The sequence below is a fragment of the Agelaius tricolor genome, unplaced genomic scaffold, assembly GCF_023055355.1.
Source record: "Agelaius tricolor isolate 1412-34295 unplaced genomic scaffold, bAgeTri1.0.p SCAF_3, whole genome shotgun sequence".
NCBI classification, from domain to species: Eukaryota; Metazoa; Chordata; class Aves; order Passeriformes; family Icteridae; genus Agelaius; species Agelaius tricolor.
In genome coordinates this window covers 3179478-3197480 of record NW_027269263.1, presented here as the reverse complement: position 1 = coordinate 3197480, position 18003 = coordinate 3179478, and the positions used below count along the sequence as shown (strand labels likewise).

The following is an 18003-nucleotide window of genomic DNA, read 5'->3' as shown; positions in this document are numbered from 1 at the left end:
AAATTTCTTTTATAATTTCTCTGTCTGTGACATAACCTGTTTGCCACACTCTTGTACTCCTTTGTTAATCAGCTGGAGCATCTTAAATTTATCACATTATGGGCATTTTTAGGCCCTATCTGGTTTTAGTAGTCAATCTCAGTGTGATGCCACCATGAATTTAATACAAATCTCAATTTCAGCTTACTTGCTTATTCATCTTCCTCCAGCTTTGCACACTAAGGTGTGATTTCTGGTAATAGCAGTGCAGGATATTTACAGAAAGGAGAACCAAGCTGATGGGGGAGGAGACTGGAGAGCAAAGGAGGCATTAGGAGTTGAGTATGAGCAGTAGCAGAGCCTTCATGTCCCTTGTGCAGCTGGGAAACAGCATTCCAGTCTGCACAGTGAATAGATGTGCAGTGCAGTTGACTCAATTAAAATGCAGTAAAACAAATATTTTTCTCTTGTGTCATAATAAAGCTTTTTCAGATGCTAATGACTGCGGTTCATGCCAGCTTCCCGACCTTGGCGAGGTGCTGCATATGAACGAAGCCCAGAGGGCCACTTGCATGCTCTGTGAGAATAAATTTAGAGTTTAAAAGTTCAACTGCATGTTGGTTAGATAAACAAAAACATAATGTCAGAAGGAAGCGTCTAGAACTGTATAATGTGAAGGAGGTGGATTCACAGTCTTGCATCTTCCAGAGCAATTTAGGTTAAGGCTGAACATTCAGTTTAAAGGTTTCTAAAGAGGAATGGGAGTAGGAAATGAGGGAGGAAGATCTCTCTGTGTTAAATTTGGTATCAGAGGGAGAGTTTGACATGGAAAGGGCTTTGTGCTTGTCATTTTAAACGTGTTTGTAATGCTATGCTGCTGGGTGGAGGTGTTTGTTTCTGTCCTGCCTCAAAGCTAAGTGTGAACCTCTAAAGAGACTGTCTAGTGCAGTGTCCCTGTTCAAGAATGTGTATGAGTTTGCTGTTTGCATTTGGATGCATATCCCTTTAAGCTGTTTATGATGTTGTGTCTTTTCACCTCTGGGGTAGCAAGTTCTGGACCTGTTCTGCTTCTCTACCTGAACCCTGTGCTGGGAAAAAAGTGGGGTTTAAGAAAACACTGCAGTGGTGTTCTGTGAAATTCTCTTAGATTAATTCTAAATGTGAATTTCTCTTAGTCTAACTCAATTAGACTGTGGGTTTTTGCTTAGCAGATTAAGTGCTTCCTTTTTAGTGCATTTTGTTGTGTGTTTGCCTTGTGTCTTCTCAGAAATGAAGTGTATAGTCCCTGGTACATTTGATAATGCTTTCTGTATTTATTTATTCACACTCTTTTTTTTTTCTTTTTTTTTTTTTTTTTTTTTGAAGGTCTTGGTGCCCCTGGTTCTGTTACAACAATTTCTGATGGAGCTGACCAGACGGGGCCAGGAACCACTGAGTGCCCTTGTGAACTTTGGGGTGACATATCTAGAAGATTATTCTGCAGATTATATCATTGAACAAGGAGGATGGGTAAGAAGACCTCATTTCTAAGTGTGATCCTAGTAGGAGTGAAAGCTAAGAGGGGTTGCTAGAAGTAAGCAGATGCAAGGAGGAATGACTCAGAAAAAAAAAATTTAAAAATGCTCAGGAGGTCAGGAGCAGAAAGGGATCTTGGGCAGTCATCTCTTTCTCTTCTCTGCCCCAAGGCAGAACTGACTTTCAGGCATTCATTTCTGATGTTGATATTAAAGACCTGAGTGATTGGACTCCACAATTTCCCCAGGCAGTCTGTTCCAGTTTTTGCGTGGTTTGTTGGATGCTGTTGAAATTGAAGAGGTCCTTAGGTGTCAGATAACAATTAATTTTCATACAGTGTGTGTTAAGGTGCTAATTTCTTGCAGTATGGTGAGCTTTGTGCTGCCCTGTTAATATACATGAAGCACTGCATTTGGAAGCAGAAACCTGTAACAAGAGGTTATATGCCCAAAAAGCTCCTCTTTTTAATGGTATCTTCATCCTCTGGTGACTGCTGGAAAAGGAATTTGGGTTTTTTCCTCCTCTTAAATTTCAGAGAGTTTCTTAGCAGATAGGTAATTGGCGAGCACTTGATACAGAAATGTCAATAGGCACTAATTAATTTTTGTTATAAGTGATAAGATAGCTAAGGCATGTTAGAGTTTATAGCTGTAGAGGAACATGCATAGAATAAGCAATCAGGATTTCTTTGTGCTGCATTTTTCCTTGTAGAAATCATTAATTCATGGTAAGCAGTGTTCCTGAGTCATGGCATGCTGAGAAAGTTTCATTTAGAAATCCTTCAGAAACGCAGCTCACAGCTGATGAGCTGGGTCTTGAAGGCTGAGCCTAGGATTACTGGGTTTGGGAAGAATGCCAGATTTGAATGGAATTAATCTGGGATTTGTGAAATGGCTCCAGCAAGCTGATTTATTCTAAAAAGAAAAGCTGTTCAGGAAAACCCAGTGATAAAAAAGTACTAGTAGGAAAAATCTCTTTCAGAAGCTTCTCGTATTTCAAGAGTTTACCTGAGGGGTTTTTTGGAAGAGTAGCTTGTTCCAGAATTCCTGCACATCTGCACCTTCTTTACCTGTTCCCTTCCTGGCAGTTGTGGAGAGCAGTTCTCAAGGCCCATGGGAGGGATTGTTTGTCTTTAATGGACAGAAGCACTAACAGCACACAGCCAAGTGACCTTGGGTCATTTGATAAATGCACTCATATCTCAAAAGTATTTTCATCCCAGGGCAGGCCCTTACTTGCAGCTTTTACACAGATCAATGTTAGTACTGCTGTGCTTTTCTGCCTTGTTTTTTGACCTCCAGAAGGGCTGTGCTGTGTTCTCCAGCCCCTTTTTGAGGCCTGCTGTAAACACACTTCATAGAGCTCAAAGCTTCTGAAAACAAGCAGCTTTCCAGCACGGCTGTGCTTGGTGTCTGGCTGGCTGTGCAGGGATGGACAGATCAGGGTGGGGGTGTCCAGTGAGCTCCCAGCCTGTCTGTGCACATCCAGCCAGGCAGAAAATCAGACTGACACAGGCAGGGCAGCAAACAAGGCAGAGCTATTTTTGAAACAGCACAAGAGGCGAGGAAAGAGACTAGGTGATGAAAATCCTTTCCAGATGAATTAATGTAGCTGCACTAATCTTTGTGAGTTGCTCTGGGCATGGGCTTGGGGACCCACTGGGCATGTGGCTTTTTGTGGAGGAAGGGGAATGTATGGTTATATTTTATTTTTTCCTTCCTGTGAGGAAAAGGTTCATTTTCACCCTGTGGTGCATTTCTGGGTTTGTTCCCAGTCTATGGGATGGCAGTGCTGGGAGCAGGGCATGGGGCCAGGATGGGAGTGGTTGTGTTCTGAGAAGGGCCAGGAAGAGCCTGTCAGGCTGGTAGCCACAGGGAAGTGTTGGAGTGTTTGAATTTTCTGAGATAAGCATCTGCCACGGGGGCTCTGTGTGCTGGATCAAGTTGACAGTAATTTGCTTGAGCCATAAGGGCAATGTGTAAACCTGGGAGTCTCCAGTGACTCATGGTGCTGTGACAGTAAGAGGTTCAATTTTTGTGTTATTTTGGAGCTGTATGAAGTTAGGTCTTTCCTGCAGCAGCTGAGAGTGAGATTGCTTAAAAGTGAGATGCAAGAATAGCCTGTCTGGTTTTCTGTGGATCTGGAGCAGAGGAGAGCTTCACAGGAGCCAGCTTTTCAGGGCAGACCTGAAAAGCTCTGTAGTGTCTCTGGTGCTGTCTCATCCCTTGGCGCCATTTGGGATCTTCCTCAATTTTTGGATTGAAGTCAACCTTTGCCAAGAGGGGAGTAGCCAGTCAAAGGTAAGGGGTCAGCTGAGCCCTTCCTGTGCCTCACTGCAGATCTGTGGAGTCAGAATCCCACAGAGCTGTGTCATCCATTTGCTGCATCATTCTCTGCAGCCACAGTGCAGCTGGAAGAGCTCCCAGGGTTCTGCATGTGTGCAAGACTTGAGGCTCTCCTGTGAGCTCAGGAGGCTTCTGGGTCCAGGAAAGCATCTGACTGAGGATGGTACACAGCTAACCAGAAGCAAAATTTCCAGCTCAAGGGAGTAAAGGTTTACAAATTGGGTAGCTATGCAGCAGGTTTCAAGAAATTGGCATGGCTTCTGGGAAATGAGAAATTTGATATCCTGGAGGATGAGAAGTTGCTTTTTTATTTTCCATGCCAGTCCCACAGAGATATGGTGCTGAGATGGTGTGTTGAAACAGTGAGTGTTCCCCTCCCATTCTCCCTTCAGGCACTAAAATTGTAATTCAGCTAACTTTTGATGACACTGTGGGACTGGAATGTACTGGTGGATTGGTGAGGGAATGGCTGGCATAGTTTTATGTTCCCTCTTTCACTAATTGCTCTGATGGGTTTGGCTGCAACTCTTGCATTTACCTGTTTGACTCCTAAGTTTTAGCATGACCTCTCTTTTGGAGCAAAAAGCATGCTGGGCTTTCCAGGTTCTCCAAACAGACACATGGGGGACACACATTTCTTCCTCCTGACTAGTGGGTCCACTGGTCCTACTCAGACCTTCCTTTTCCATCTTGAGCCATTGCAAAACAATACCCAGCTGGATTTACAAGTAGCTTTGTTCTTTTCTTTCCTTTCCCAAAAGCAGTCAGGGCTCTACAGACACACAGTGTGTAGAGCATGCTCTCCCCTCCCCTTTCCTCTTTTCCCCACCCCTTTTCTCTTCTCCCCTCCCCTTTCTCCTCTCCCCTCCCTTCTCTCCTCCTACCTCCCCTGCCTTCTTGCTCCCTCTGACTTCTCCAGGGCTGGATGCTGCTGCATCAGAAGCAATTCTTGGTCTCCTGGAAAAGTGCACAGTAAGACCAGTCTATTGGTAAGGATTTTTTCCCCTCTTCCTTTCCCAACCCTTCCCAAATAATTTATTTCTTCTCAAGTTCTGCAGATCCTGTTTTCCATGGTTAGATTGCATCTTTTTAGAAATACCTGGGAATGTCTATAAGGAGGAAAGAGTGTAAGTTTTCTTAGAAACTAGCTGCCTTTTTTTTTCTCTCTGGTTCCCCTTCCTGTTACCAGCCCCTCTGCTTTCCCCTTGTTTGAACCTGTTTATCAGAGTGCAATTAATAAAACCTTTCTTCTCAGCCTGGGAGTTACATTGTGACCCGTGGCAGAAATTGTCTCTACCTTCCCAAGGGTCTTGTCTCATGGAGTTCAGACCTGGATTTGCATTTAACTAGTTAACTGCCCATGTTGAAGGGGTAAAAGTAAATTTGCTTAAAATTTCCATAGTGTTTACAGTTTCCTATCTCAGCCTCAGAGGAGCTGTTCTCTCTGTGTCTCCAGTGTTTTGTCTTGGGCTTTGCAGCTGGTTTAGTTGTTTTCTTTGCTGCTGGTGATTGAATAATGCACATATTACAGAGTGTTGACAATCAGGAGGAGAAAGAGAGTAAAGAGGCAATTGTTATCCTCGGGAGGTGAGGTAGTCAGTTTGTGCTTCCCAAGATGAAAATCTGCAGCAGTCCAGGTGTCTGCCCTGGGAATGACAATGCAGAAATAGAGACGTGCTCTGCTGGAGAAGGGAGAAGTAAGTTTAATGTGGCAGAGATGCAAGAAAAGGCAGTCTAGTTAGAGGAGTCTTAGAAAGGAGTTTTCCTTTCAAAATAATTCTGCTTGATGTTTGGAATACTGCAGTGAATGGTCCACTTTTATTTATATGTAACTTTTTTGGTACAGTAACAGATTTTTAAAATTTTTAGGCACTGTGGCTGAAGAAGGACGTTAAATAGTAAAGAAGCAACTAGATCTCCTTTCTCTTTTCCCTTCCAACAACTTCAAATCTGAAAAAGTGGTCTATAAATAACTGAATTTACCTAATTTTAAACCCATAAGACTGAAACCTAAAGGGTGTTGCTTTGATGCTGGCTTTCTGCAGGTTGTAGAGGTTGTGTTGGAAGGCAGGAGGCAGGGATGGAAGAGGATCATTTCTGCATTCCTTGAAGGGAATGAGAGCAGTGGCTGCAATATCAGAGTGCTTTGATGTGGTTCACTCGACCTTCTTTTCCTTTTTTTTTCCTTAATAAAAAGTGCAATCCTATTTGTAAGAACTCTGCTCCCTTTTTCTTGGCTCCACCTATCTTGACAGTTTCAGAGGGATGAGCAGAGAGGCACAGTAAGCGCCTGAGGGCTTTTTGGGACTTCTTTATATTTTAAAATGTTTTGTTCTGTATCTGAGTGTTGTCAGAAGCTCCTTTATAATGCATTTCTCTGAAGGATTAGCTGGGTGATACTGTCAGATCTGACTTCCACGAAGATCTGAGAAAGTTTGGTATAACTGGGCTGGGCATGGAAACAGGAACACATGGAGCCACAGCCTGAGCACACCCAGGTGGGAGTGAAGCCATTCCTGGGCACAGGCAACCCTGCCCCAGCACACAGCTGCTTCTCTGCCACAGCTACAGATAATGAATGCAGCAAGCACATTCCCAGCTTGTTGCTGTGGGAAGTTTGCTTATTTCCCTGTGGGAGATGTCTTAGGATCCCTGGACATAGGCCAGTTCTTGCCTCTTGTTTCTGGATTTTAGCACAAATGCATTTGATGGGTTCCCAGTGCTCGTTGCTGTGACACTGTTGGTGTGGGGAAGGTAGCATAGAGTGTCCTGAGTTGGGAGGGACCCCCAAGGATCCCTGAGTCCAAGCCCTGAACCACACTGTGTGCCTGAGAGCACTGTCCAAGCACCTTGGGAACCTCATTTCTGTCTGGGATGGGTTATGTTACAAGATAGTCAGTGCCCTCACCTCAGAAACTTCCTAGCTGAGTTGAGTGTTCGAAATTTTTATCATAGCCAAGATTGCTCTCCTGGGACACTGTGTTCTGCAAGCATTTCCTCTTGAACCTCAGGATACCCTTTTTCTCAGGGATTTTATGTGTCTCTGTTCAGTTTCATGTTGAGGGGTTGAAGCTCAGGGAACATGGAGGTTTTTTCCTCTGGTGGCTCTCTCTGACCTGTACAGAATTTTTGCCTGTGTTGGACAAAATCAGGATCTGGGGGGTAAAGGTGGCTTGCTGGGCTGTGTATTTTTCAGGTGGGGTTTTTTGTGTCTTCAGAAATGAGTTTTGTGTGAGTTGCCTATCTATATCCATGCTTGTTTCTACTTTAGGAACTGAACCAGAGAGACCAGTTGAGCTTTTAAGAACACATAAAACCAAACCCTAGAAGAAGCTTCAACAGCAGTTAGACACAGCTCTGTTGCATTTTCCTGGTCTTGGGAAGGACATTCAAAGTCTGCTCTAAGATGCAGCAAATGCTCTGTTGGACACCTTAATGGGGATCTCCTGTTCTAATCTCATCTCATCTCTATTACAGATGCAATGTGTGTTACTACTCCTACTATTTTTTGTAGAGAAAAGAGTTGCTTTTATCTTTGAGACATTCAGAATTTTGATTTGAGTATCTCTTGGCACCAGAAGCAGCTTTGCATAAATCATGCTGAAATTATTGTTTTGGTAAATAAGGATTTTTTTTTTCCTTATGTGTAGTTAAAGGTTTTCCTGTTTACCAACTATATACTATAGGTAATGAGCCTGTTTGTTTGTATACACTTAATAATAGACATATTGGAAAACTATGAAAGATAATATAGACAGCATAAGAGTCAGGTTCTATGTTTTGGGGGAGGTTTTGTTATGTTTGCTGTCTTTAAATCGTAATTGAAAGTTAACAGGTGTTTTTAAGTAACAGTTCTGTACTATATTATTGTAGGATCTTTCAGACTTTTATTTCATTATTTTGTTACTATCTTGCTGCTGTCCAGTGTGGCTCACCATACTGGCTGTAGCCTCTCCTGAGGGCAGGTGTGCCACATTTGTTCACAATGCTTCCTGTCACTTGTAGAAGTGGAACTTGTGGATTGTGGAGCATTCCTGGGTCAAACCCTATAGGCTGAGGACAGTGATTGAATTCTGTAGCTGATCTTTTCCCCAGGACTGCCTCATGGGATGTGGCCTTTCTTGCTGTGTTCTAACCAAGCAGGGGAATGTGCAGTTCTCTGTCTCCTAAGGTGTGCCAACTCTTCCCTCAAGTGGCAGTGGTTGGGATCAGGAGTGGCAGGAACTGCAGCAAGGGACTCCAGCTTCTCTACCACACCTGATGTGGTTCTCTAAACATGCTGGAGGAGGAAAAGCACTCCCAAGTTTGCAACTGCAAATATGAAAAAAAGCAACCCTGATGTTTCTGGTTTGAAGCAGTATACTGTCTACTTAAAATAAACACAAAGCAGATAAAGAAATGCTTACATACATTCCTTACTTACTATTAAATCTAAAGTGTAGGGCTTATGTAAGGCCTCCTCAGGTTATTAAAAATCCTTCCACATGTTCCATCCTGTCCTGAAATAATCTGCCTGTTGGAGCTTTGCTTCTGGGTCACATCTGTGGATGAATCAAGAGAATTGTCCTAAATGTCATTCAGTTTTTATCGCAGCTGCTTTAAAAAGAAAAAAACCCCACCAAAGTGCAAACCTCAACTGAACCAGCACAAAATCCCAGCTTTATCCGCTTGACTTTACATATTAAATCTTAATTCAGCTCAAGAAATATTAATCATGTATCCTAAATAATGCCTATTACTGTCTGGATTTTCAATTAAAGCTTCATGAGCTTTTAACAAAAAAGTGCTGGAATTGCCAGTGTGTCAGCTCTGCCCCAGCCTTCCCAGCCAGGGAGATGTGTCTGTCCAAGCCTGGGGAGGTGTGGCCCTGAGGCACTGACACGGAAGGTAAATTGTCTGTAAAGACAGAAAGGAATCAGCCAGGCTGCATAAGGCTCTGATTTATAGGGAGCCAGCAGCTGATAACTCTTTTGAGGTCAGCACAGTTTGCAGGAGAAAAGGAACAATAAAACTCTTGAGTCCCTTTGGCCCTCCTGCTGAAGGCAGGCTGTGGTGTAGTGTTGCTACACTTATTAACAAGGTATTTGGAACTAGGAGGATGGCCCATGTTCCTTGTGTAACCATCCCTTCATTTCCTTACCCTCTCCAAAGCAGTTTATCCTGCATGTTACCCTCTGGATGTGCCCAGATCTTGCCTGTGTTTTGTGAGAAGCAAATCTCCAGTGAGAGTATGTATTTAGAAGTGTCAGCATGGTTGTAATTTCAGGGCAATCTCTGTCCCCACGACTACAGGTGGCTCCATTCTCCCCTCTGTGGGCTGCTGAGTCATGGCTCAAAGCCTCTTGGCTTTCACCAGTGCACAGGGTGTGACTTCAAGGGAATTCAGGCCATCTCACTGTAGCTCTTGTTGGTGGTTTGTTTTTTTTTTTTGTACAATCACCAGAGCTCACAAATCCTCAGCAGCATAGTGTGGTTTTGGAATATTTTTGTATATGCCTTATGCTGAGTGAGTCAGTGCATGTGTGCACTTCCACTGGAATGTTAAGAGCAGAGCTGCTATCAGTGGTGTGTGTCCCTGTTCTTTCTTCTAATGTCACACCACAGGCATGGTCTAGTGTGTTGTGATGTGGTGTGGACAGCAGATAAATTCATCCTGATCTGTGGGAGTGGAGAGCTGAACAGAGAGGAGGTTAGTACAGAGGTTCATGACACTGCCGGTTTTACCCCTAAATATTTTGTTGTTTAATTGCAGTTTTTCTGAGTCTGTATCACCTGTGGAAATAAAAAATTTACTTTGATTGTAGGTGTCTGTTAGTGGCTTATATTCCAGTGAAAGTATTTCCTACTTAACAACATCCAGGGCAAAACTTGCTGGCCAAAGGAGTGAGTGTACAATCTTCTCAGTGTCTCATGCTGTGCCAGTGAGGAGAGGCACAGGAGGCTGGGAAGGAGCGTGGCCAGGGCAGCTGGCCTGAGCTGGCCAAAGGGATATCCCAGGCCATGGAACATAGAGCCCAGGACATGAACTGGGCTGATTGCAGGGAATCTGTATTTAACACTTGCAGTTTCTCCAGCTGAAACCCATTGTCAGGATGCCTACAGATTTTTCCTAGCTAAATAAAAGCAAGCAAACCCTGTCACCATGTCTGGGTGTCTGTGCTTGGTTGTTCGTTTCAACTTCAGTTGTGTAGCCAAAGTTACAATGGCAGTATTTGAAAGTGAACTTGTTGAAGAATAGCTAAAATTGTAGTAAAATACTAGAATTACTGTAGATTCCAACTTGTTGGTACAAAGTAGAAATTCATACTTCACATAGTACTGGAAATGGGATAAAATCAATATCAGAGGAACGCTGTTAGATGAAAATGGACAAGCAATAGAGAGCACTTGCACAGAAAGGAGTGGGGAGTGGTATTCATCTGGGATCGTGTACTTGTGTTTGCTTTCTTTTTCTTTGTTCCATTGCAGTTTGGTTTCAGACTTCAGTGTCTTGTCAGGTTAATAATGACCATGTGGTGCATTTTGGTGATGTCATGGTGATAAAGTCAGGGAAAGGAGGAGCTCCCAGCAAAGCTTATGTGAGGGGTTCCATTCTCTCGACACGTCAGCTGGACCAGCTGGGTCCTGTAATCTCTACGGAAATGTAGGTCAGGCAGCTGCTGCTCCTGCAGAGGCCCTCTCATCTTTCTTCCAGCTGATCAAGTTTCCAGGTGTCCTGTTCTGTTCTGTCCCATACAGGAGGGAACACTGAAGGAACCATTCACGTGTTGTGTCCTCCTTTTTTCTAGGGAACAGTCTTCACTTTGGAATCCGAAGAGGAAGAGTATCCCGGGCTCATTGCAGAGGACAGCAATGACATCTACATCCTGACCAGTGACAACTCAGGGCAGGTGAGCCCCCCGGAGTCCCCCACGGTGACCACGTCGTGGCAGTCAGAGGGCCTGCCCGTCTCCCTGTCGGCCAGTCAGAGCTGGCACACGGAGAGCCTGCCAGTGTCCCTGGGACCTGAGTCCTGGCAGCAGGTGGCCATGGATCCTGAAGAGGTCAAAAGCCTGGACAGCAACGGAGGGGCTGAAGAGAGGAGTGAGAACAACTCTTCCAACTCTGACATTGTTCATGTGGAGAAGGAAGAGATACCAGAGGGGATTGAGGAAGCAGTGGTGCCAGCTGGTGCTGCAGAGACCATACAGGCAGCCTTTCCAGAAACCTCTGCTTCTTTACAGGAAATAAAACCTCCTGAAATTGCTGCTGCTGAAAAAGCACATCCCTCTGCACTTCTGCGTACAAAACAGGAGGAAAAGGGAAAAGCAGCTGAAGAGCTTGTTGAACCTGAAATCCCCGTGTTAAGTAAACCTGTCCCAAAGTTAGCCCCATCAGAAGAAAAGGCTGCACCAGAACCTGAGAAAATACTGCTTCCAGGGGAAAAAAAAGTGGGGAAAGAGGGCCATTTGGAAGAAATAGAAGAGAAATCCTCAGCTGCAGAGGAGAAGCCTATCCTGTTGCCAGAAGGGAAATCTATACTGCTGTACGGCGGGGCTGCCGCGGTCGCTATATTGGCCGTGGCAGTCGGAGTAGCACTGGCGCTTAGGAAAAAGTAACAGAGCTCTCTCAAGGAGGAGGGAGGAGAGAAGAGAGCACATCCAATTTTTGTAGTTGTGTTACCTAAAGGTTGAGCTGCCTGCTGTTTAATTGGACATTTGAGTAACTCAGTGGTGATGAGGTGAGGTTGTTCAATAAGCCTCCAGCTATGGACAATCATGTTTTTAGTAGAATCGGGGCGGGGACTGGTTTTTCGTGATTAAAGTACGGGGGTATTTTTAAAAAAAAAAACAAAAAAAATCTGCAAATTTAAGAACTTAAAGTGCAGGTGCTGAAGAAAGGGGTGCTCATACTCTAGGAACTGGAACAAAAAATCCCCAGGGGAAGGGGAGAGCCAGCTGCTGCCAGCCCCTGGAGATTCTGGCTTCTCAGATTGATCGCTATTGCAGCTGTGCTGTCTTGTCACTTCCCGTTGTGCCCCCGAGCCCCTCCTAACAAATATTAGTCAACCTGAGTCCTGTAGCGAGAGGCTGGTGTCCCTTTTGTCTCAGCTTCCTCTCAGGTACAGCACTGCTCCTCATAACCTTCCAGGTTCTTCCTAAGCCCCAGTGGGACAGTGCTTATTCTTACCTCTTGGCTCACACTGGTTTTGGCCCCTAACGTTTACTGGAGCCCCATCCTGTGAAGATGCTGCCTCTCTATAGCTGTATTATCTCTGAGCATCCTGGTGTTGCTGGGGCAGAGGTGCTGCCCAGGAGGGTGGGAGGGACACTGCTATTTGCTGGTTTGAGAATCCATTTGCTCTGCTCCTGCCCAGCCCACTTTACTGCAAACCCTTCAGTTACCAGAGGTACGAAATTGATGCTGGACACGGTGCCCTTGGGATCCCTACTCTGATATCTGGGGTATATTCAGCAAAAATACAGCAAACCCGTGTGGAAGCAAGGCCAGTGCCTCAAGTGCAATTCAGATATTAAATGCTCTGCTGTCCTGTGTCATGCTGCAGTCTGCATTGTCTTTCCCAAGTTAAGCACAGAGTGTATTTAGTCCTAACTTGGTCTTGCCTGTGGCAGAATCCCAGATATATAAAGCAATGGATTCTAGTAATTGAGCAAAAGAGCATTAAACATCTCTATCTGCTTGTTCCTGACCTGGCCCGGAGTGCTGTTCAGTGCAACTTCTTTTGCGACTGTGAATCTGTAATTACCTCACTTACAGGTTCACAAATCATGAGCAATTAACTTTGGCAAAAAAAGGAAATCCCCCTTCCTGCAGTCACACCACTTGAGGTGTGCGTGGAGAGAAGCCTTTTGAGTACTGCTGTGCTCCTTAGTGGGATCCAGCCGCAAGTGTCCCTCTTTCAGCACACTGTGTGTCTGTCCTTGTCCAGCTGCAGCTCTGTGGGCAACACCTTGGGCTTCCCAGGCAGGACTGATGGATCTCTGAGGGTTGGTGCTGGCACTGTGGCTTAGACCAGATGGAGGAAGGTGAAAGGGAACTTGTGGTAATGTAAAAAACAAAACATGAGCTTATGGGGAAGTCTTCGCAAAGCACAAAGACAAGGTACTTTTATTTCTAAATAACCATATCCAGAGTACATCTCTTGATGAGCCTGTTTCTTAAGGGATCTCAGAATGAAGAGATCTTAGCATATTCTCTATTTTAGGATATTCTTGCTGCATTTTCCTATCCCAGGATGCTGGAAAGTTAGTCAGAATGTGTCAGATTCTGAGGAATTATTTTTGTGTAAGCTTTTGTGAAATGGATTTTCTAGAAAACTTACTGGATTTTGAACTGTGTGTGTGTGAAGTTGACTATTAAGAGGAAGGGTTGTGTGTATACTGCAGCTGTGGACTGAACTTGAGAGCGCTGGAGTTCTGGATTGTACAGTTGATCATTGATTGCTCTTCCATGTACAAAACATAGCAGGTTGGCCTTATCAGAAAAAAACAAACCCAAATCTTTTATCACATTTGAAAGTGGAATTGACTTTTTTTTGCCATTTTCTGGTGCCCTGCTGGTACTCATTGCTGTGCTGTGTCCCCAGAAGGGGTCATTGGGACCTCCTCATGCCACAGGGGCTCTCTGGTGTCTGCCTTCCCACCAGGGCAGTTCCCCCTCCTGGCCCCTTGCAGGAGCTTCCCCCATGTGGAGGAGAGGTCTCTTCATCTCTGTCTGTCATGGACATGCAGGAACAGCTTTGCTTCATTTCACATGTCGTGGTTATCAGGGTGTGGTACAGTCTCTGAAGTGGCAAGGGCAGCTTTATTTATTGCTTGGTCAGGTTGGGGCAGGGCTGCTCTCCTGCTGCTTTGCTGATGGCTTTGGGTTCCTCTCTGGGCACAAAGTGTTCTGAACTTACATCCCCTCCTTCCTGAAGGCAATGAACCTGCTTTTGGTACAGCCCCACCTCTAGGCACCCAGCAGGTTACTCTGAGGCAGAGATGGAGTCTGAGGACACTCTGCATAACTTGTGTACCAAGGGGGGAGGGTGGAGCTGGTGTTACTTCATCTTCTCTGTGGATGGATGGGGTTGTTTCAGTAGTAGTGTGGAGATGGGTAGAGGACAAACAAGAATAAATCCAAGCTGGCAAGGGAAGAAGTTAAAAACTTATTGCCACAGGGAGCCCAATGGGGCATGAAATAAAAAGCATCCATGCACAGCAGTGAGAAGGTGGCAGCAGTAGTAAGGAAAATAAATGACTGTCAGGCATTTTCATGGTCAGGCAGAAGCCTTGAGTATCTGGTGTGTTGCTGCATTTCATGGAGCATCAGTTGCACTGTATGTTTTGGTTACTTGGTCCTTTGTTTATAATATTCTTTTCCTTCTGGGGTCTTTTAGATTTGGCAAGTCAGTGAGAATTTGAACTGACCACATGTTCAGAAAATTTATTGTATGAGTCTCTTTCCTCTGGGAGCACTCCACTAGTTAAAAAGGTCAGCTGTGGGCTTGAATTCTGCAAAATTTGGAGTCCTGTGGTCAGGGCTGGGCCGTGTGGAAGTCACCAAAGGGGGTTAAGCTCAGATGGCAGTGTTCCTACAGATCTGAGTGAGAGGCTGCTCTCTTAAGAGGTGAGAATTAGAAAAATGGAAGTTTTCTTCCCCTCTATCTACAAATATATCACAGTAACCTTAAACTGCAGGCTCCAGTTACCCTAAAAGGAGTGATGCAGCCTCTCTGTAGTGGATCTCTCCTAGCTGGCAGAGGGAAGGCAGGAGCTATACACTTGCAAAAGGGCATATAGAATTACTTCCACTTGTGTTGCTCATCCCCTTCTCAGAAGTGCCTCAATATCTGTCCTCTAGTGGCCTGTACTTTAACAAAATATCTACCTTAGACCCATTCTATCTTCACTTTATCCTTAGCATACCCTAAAGCTGAGATGCTAAAACAGCAGAGGGCTGGATCTGTGAAAAAAGTGGGAAATACTTAAGGAACTGCAGTGGGCAGCATGCTCAATAAGGAGCTGTCAAGGGAAAGGCTTTCAAGGTAAGGTGCAACTTAATTCAGCTGTGCTTAATTCTAAGCTGTGCTTAGCTGGGCATTGTGGCTGGGAGCTGGGCAAGGACTTTTTTCAGCTGGCACTGTAGGAACAAGAGGCTGAGAGCAAAGACAGAATTCCTGTGTTGCCCAAAAGCCCAAAGTGCAGATGCAGGGCCCCGTCCCAGCCAGCTCCTGTGTGCTGGGTGGAGCCTGGTGGGCTCCTGAGGCCCTTGAGCTGTGGGGCAAGTCAGCACTACCAGGAATCCATCCTTGCTGTTTGTGAGGGCTTCATTTTTCACTCTGGCTGTGCTCAGGCAGCTGCAGCTCAAGTGCCAGGTGGAAGCTGCAGTGCTGAGTGCTCTTACACAGGACAAGTTTTGCTGCCAGAGTCCAATTTCCTTCCTTCCCCCTTACCCCTGATCATAGCTAGGCTAAAACTTTGGACAGGATTTTTAAACTAATCAATGCTTTCTAGTGGTCACAAATGAAAAGTTTAATTAGTACTAAACAAGCAAGCTGCTGAAGTTTGGTCTTCTTTCATTTTAATGATTGTAGAAGATAAAATAATCTGAGGTCATAAGACCCTTCCCTATATTCATTGTCAGTTACAGTGTTATGGCAGTACTGGCAAAGCCCTAGTAAAGTAGATGTTGCTATTCTGGGAAAAACTAGAAATGCTTCTGGCTCTGCAGTCACTAAGCCAGAGCAAGTTCCTGTTACAGTTTCAGAGTGTAATTACTACAATCTTTTGTTGTGAAATGGGGGAGTGGAGAGGTGCACGTGGCTGTGTGATGCCTACAGGTGTGATGCCTACAGGCATCAGAAAGCCCAGGGCTTCAGTAGAATGTCATATTTTGGGCTCTGTGTCTGCTCTTGTTGGAGCACAATGGGAGAAAGTGTTTCCCAGTGAAAAATTCCTGGTTAGTATCTTTATTGATGATCTGGATGAAGGCATTGAGTTGAACATTAGCAGATTTGCAGAGGACACCAAGTTGGGTGCAAGTGTTTGTCTTCTGGAGGATAGGAGGGTTCTGGGAGGGACTTGCACAGGCTGGATCCATAATCTGAGGTCAGTCATAGGAGGTTCAACAAAACCAAGTGCCAGGTCCTACACTTCGGGCACAACCCCTGCAGTGCTGCAGGCTGGGGACAGAGTGGCTGGACAGTGGCCAGGCAGAAAGGGACCTGGGTCATGACTGACAGCAGCTGGACATGAGCCTGGACATGAGCCAGCAGAGTGCCCAGGTGGCCAGGAAGGCCAATGGCTCCTGGCCTGGATCAGGAATGGTGTGGCCAGCAGGAGCAGGGCAGCGATTCTTGCCCTGTACCTGGCACTGGTGAGGTCACACTTCGAGTGCTGTGCCCAGTCCTGGGCCACTCAGCTCAGGAGGGATGTTGAGGGGCTGGAGTGGGTCCAGAGAAGAGCAGCAAGGCTGGTGAGGGGTCTGGAACACAAATCCTGTAAGGAGCAGCTGAGGGAGCTGGGAGTGCTCAGCCTAGAGAGGAGGAGGCTCAGGGCTCGTCACTCCACAAGTACCTGAAAGGAGGGAGTAGCCAGGAGGGGATCAGGCTCTTCAAGGCAACAGCAACAGGACACAGCCTTAAGCTCTGTGCCAGGAGAGGTTTAGCTTGGATATTGGGAAGTTCTTCACAAAAAGGGTGAATGGACATTGGAAAGTTCTTCACAAAAAGGGTGATTTGACATTGGAATGGGCTACAGGGAGCTGGTGGAGTCACTGTCCCTGGAGGTGACTGATTTAAAAGACTGGATGTGGCACTCGGTGCCATGGTCGGGTTGGCAAGGTGGCAAGGTGGTGTTTGGTCATGGACTGGAGTTGATCTCAGAAGGTCTTTTCCAAACCTCGGTGATTCTGTGAAAGATGGAGGGGTGTGAGGCACAATATCTGCTCTACCTAATGAGGGCAAAAGCTGTGGCTTGGACTGCTTAATTTCAGCATCAGGAAGGTTGCAAGTGATTTAATGGATGTACCTGTGCTTAAGAGTGCAAGATCTGTATTGCCATAAAAAAAAAATGGAAGGGGGGGTGTTTATAAAATTTAAGCTAGCACTACTTGACTCAGGTAGAGCAAGCTCTCAGGCCCAGAGGGAGCAGGTCTAGGCAACAGAATTCAGTTTGTGTCTGGTACAGTGAAGGTACCTGACCAGGACTTGGCTTGCAAGGGTCAGTAGTGTTAAGTCCAGAGGAACCACAACACATCACTCAGCTCCACCTCCTTCAGTTAAATAACTTTATCACTTTTTTTTTTCCTACTTAGAGCTGACCTTCTCTCAGTCTCTTGGGTAGGCTGACTTGCTTCCTCCAAGCTAGAGGTCTGTGGTGATGCTGTAGAAGTGAGGGAACTCCTGTTGGCTTCCAGTGGAAGCTGCTTTTGATCTCCCTGCAATATCTGCAGGGCAGGCAAGGGACACTATCAATGTGGACACAACAAACTGCAGAGGATGCATCTTACTGCTGTACCTTTAGGGGCTTTGCCCTCAGTTTTAACTTGCAGGATAAGCTTTTATTCAACTGTAAACCTAAAAACCCACTCAGACCAAAAGAATGCCACTTGATTTGTTAAGTAGTAAAGACTAATGGGACTGGCTCTGAAGCTGCAGGTTAGGGGATCTCTTCTGCTGGGTGTAAGCAAATAGTGATAGACTTGCAGGGATTTTGGATTCTGTTCTCAAGAGGCCTACCTGGGGGAAGAGACCCTGACTGGTCCTCAGGTCACCCATTATCCCAGGAACTCGTCACACTGCTGTTCTTCCAACGTGCAAGTGCAGCCCTTTGGGGAAAACTGTCGAAAGCTTCTTGTGCCATTTGGTTAATAAAAGTGTTTCCACCTTGACAAGAAAGTTCTTTCCAGCTTCATTGTTCAATATTCAGTTCAAGTGAAGGGGTATGTACATTTTTCCCTCTGCTAATGGGACACTGCTGTAAGACCATGCCCCCAGGTTGCACTTTAATAAATGGTACAGTTTTCAAAAACAATGTGTAGACTACTTCTGTGCTTCCACTCTCCCTGTTTTAGTGCAGGCACCAGAAGAAAAGGTGGTTTTACTTACAGGAAACTTGCTTATTCAAGGCACAGGGACAGGACTAGAGTCTCTCTACTGCTGGCAGCTGCATCAGAAGCC

The 18003-nt window shown here is 45.4% G+C and overlaps 1 protein-coding gene across 1 annotated transcript in view; it reads left to right on the top strand.

The window, feature by feature from the left end:
* The window catches only part of BCL2L13 (BCL2 like 13), a 39162-nt gene extending 21305 nt beyond the window's left edge, over positions 1-17857 (top strand). The window contains exons 6-7 of the mRNA XM_071422171.1: positions 1345-1488; positions 10628-17857. Coding sequence (XP_071278272.1) covers positions 1345-1488; positions 10628-11437 — 954 coding nt within the window. The 3' untranslated portion in view covers positions 11438-17857. The remainder of the gene's footprint in view (positions 1-1344; positions 1489-10627) is intronic.
* The last annotated feature ends 146 nt before the right edge of the window (positions 17858-18003 follow it).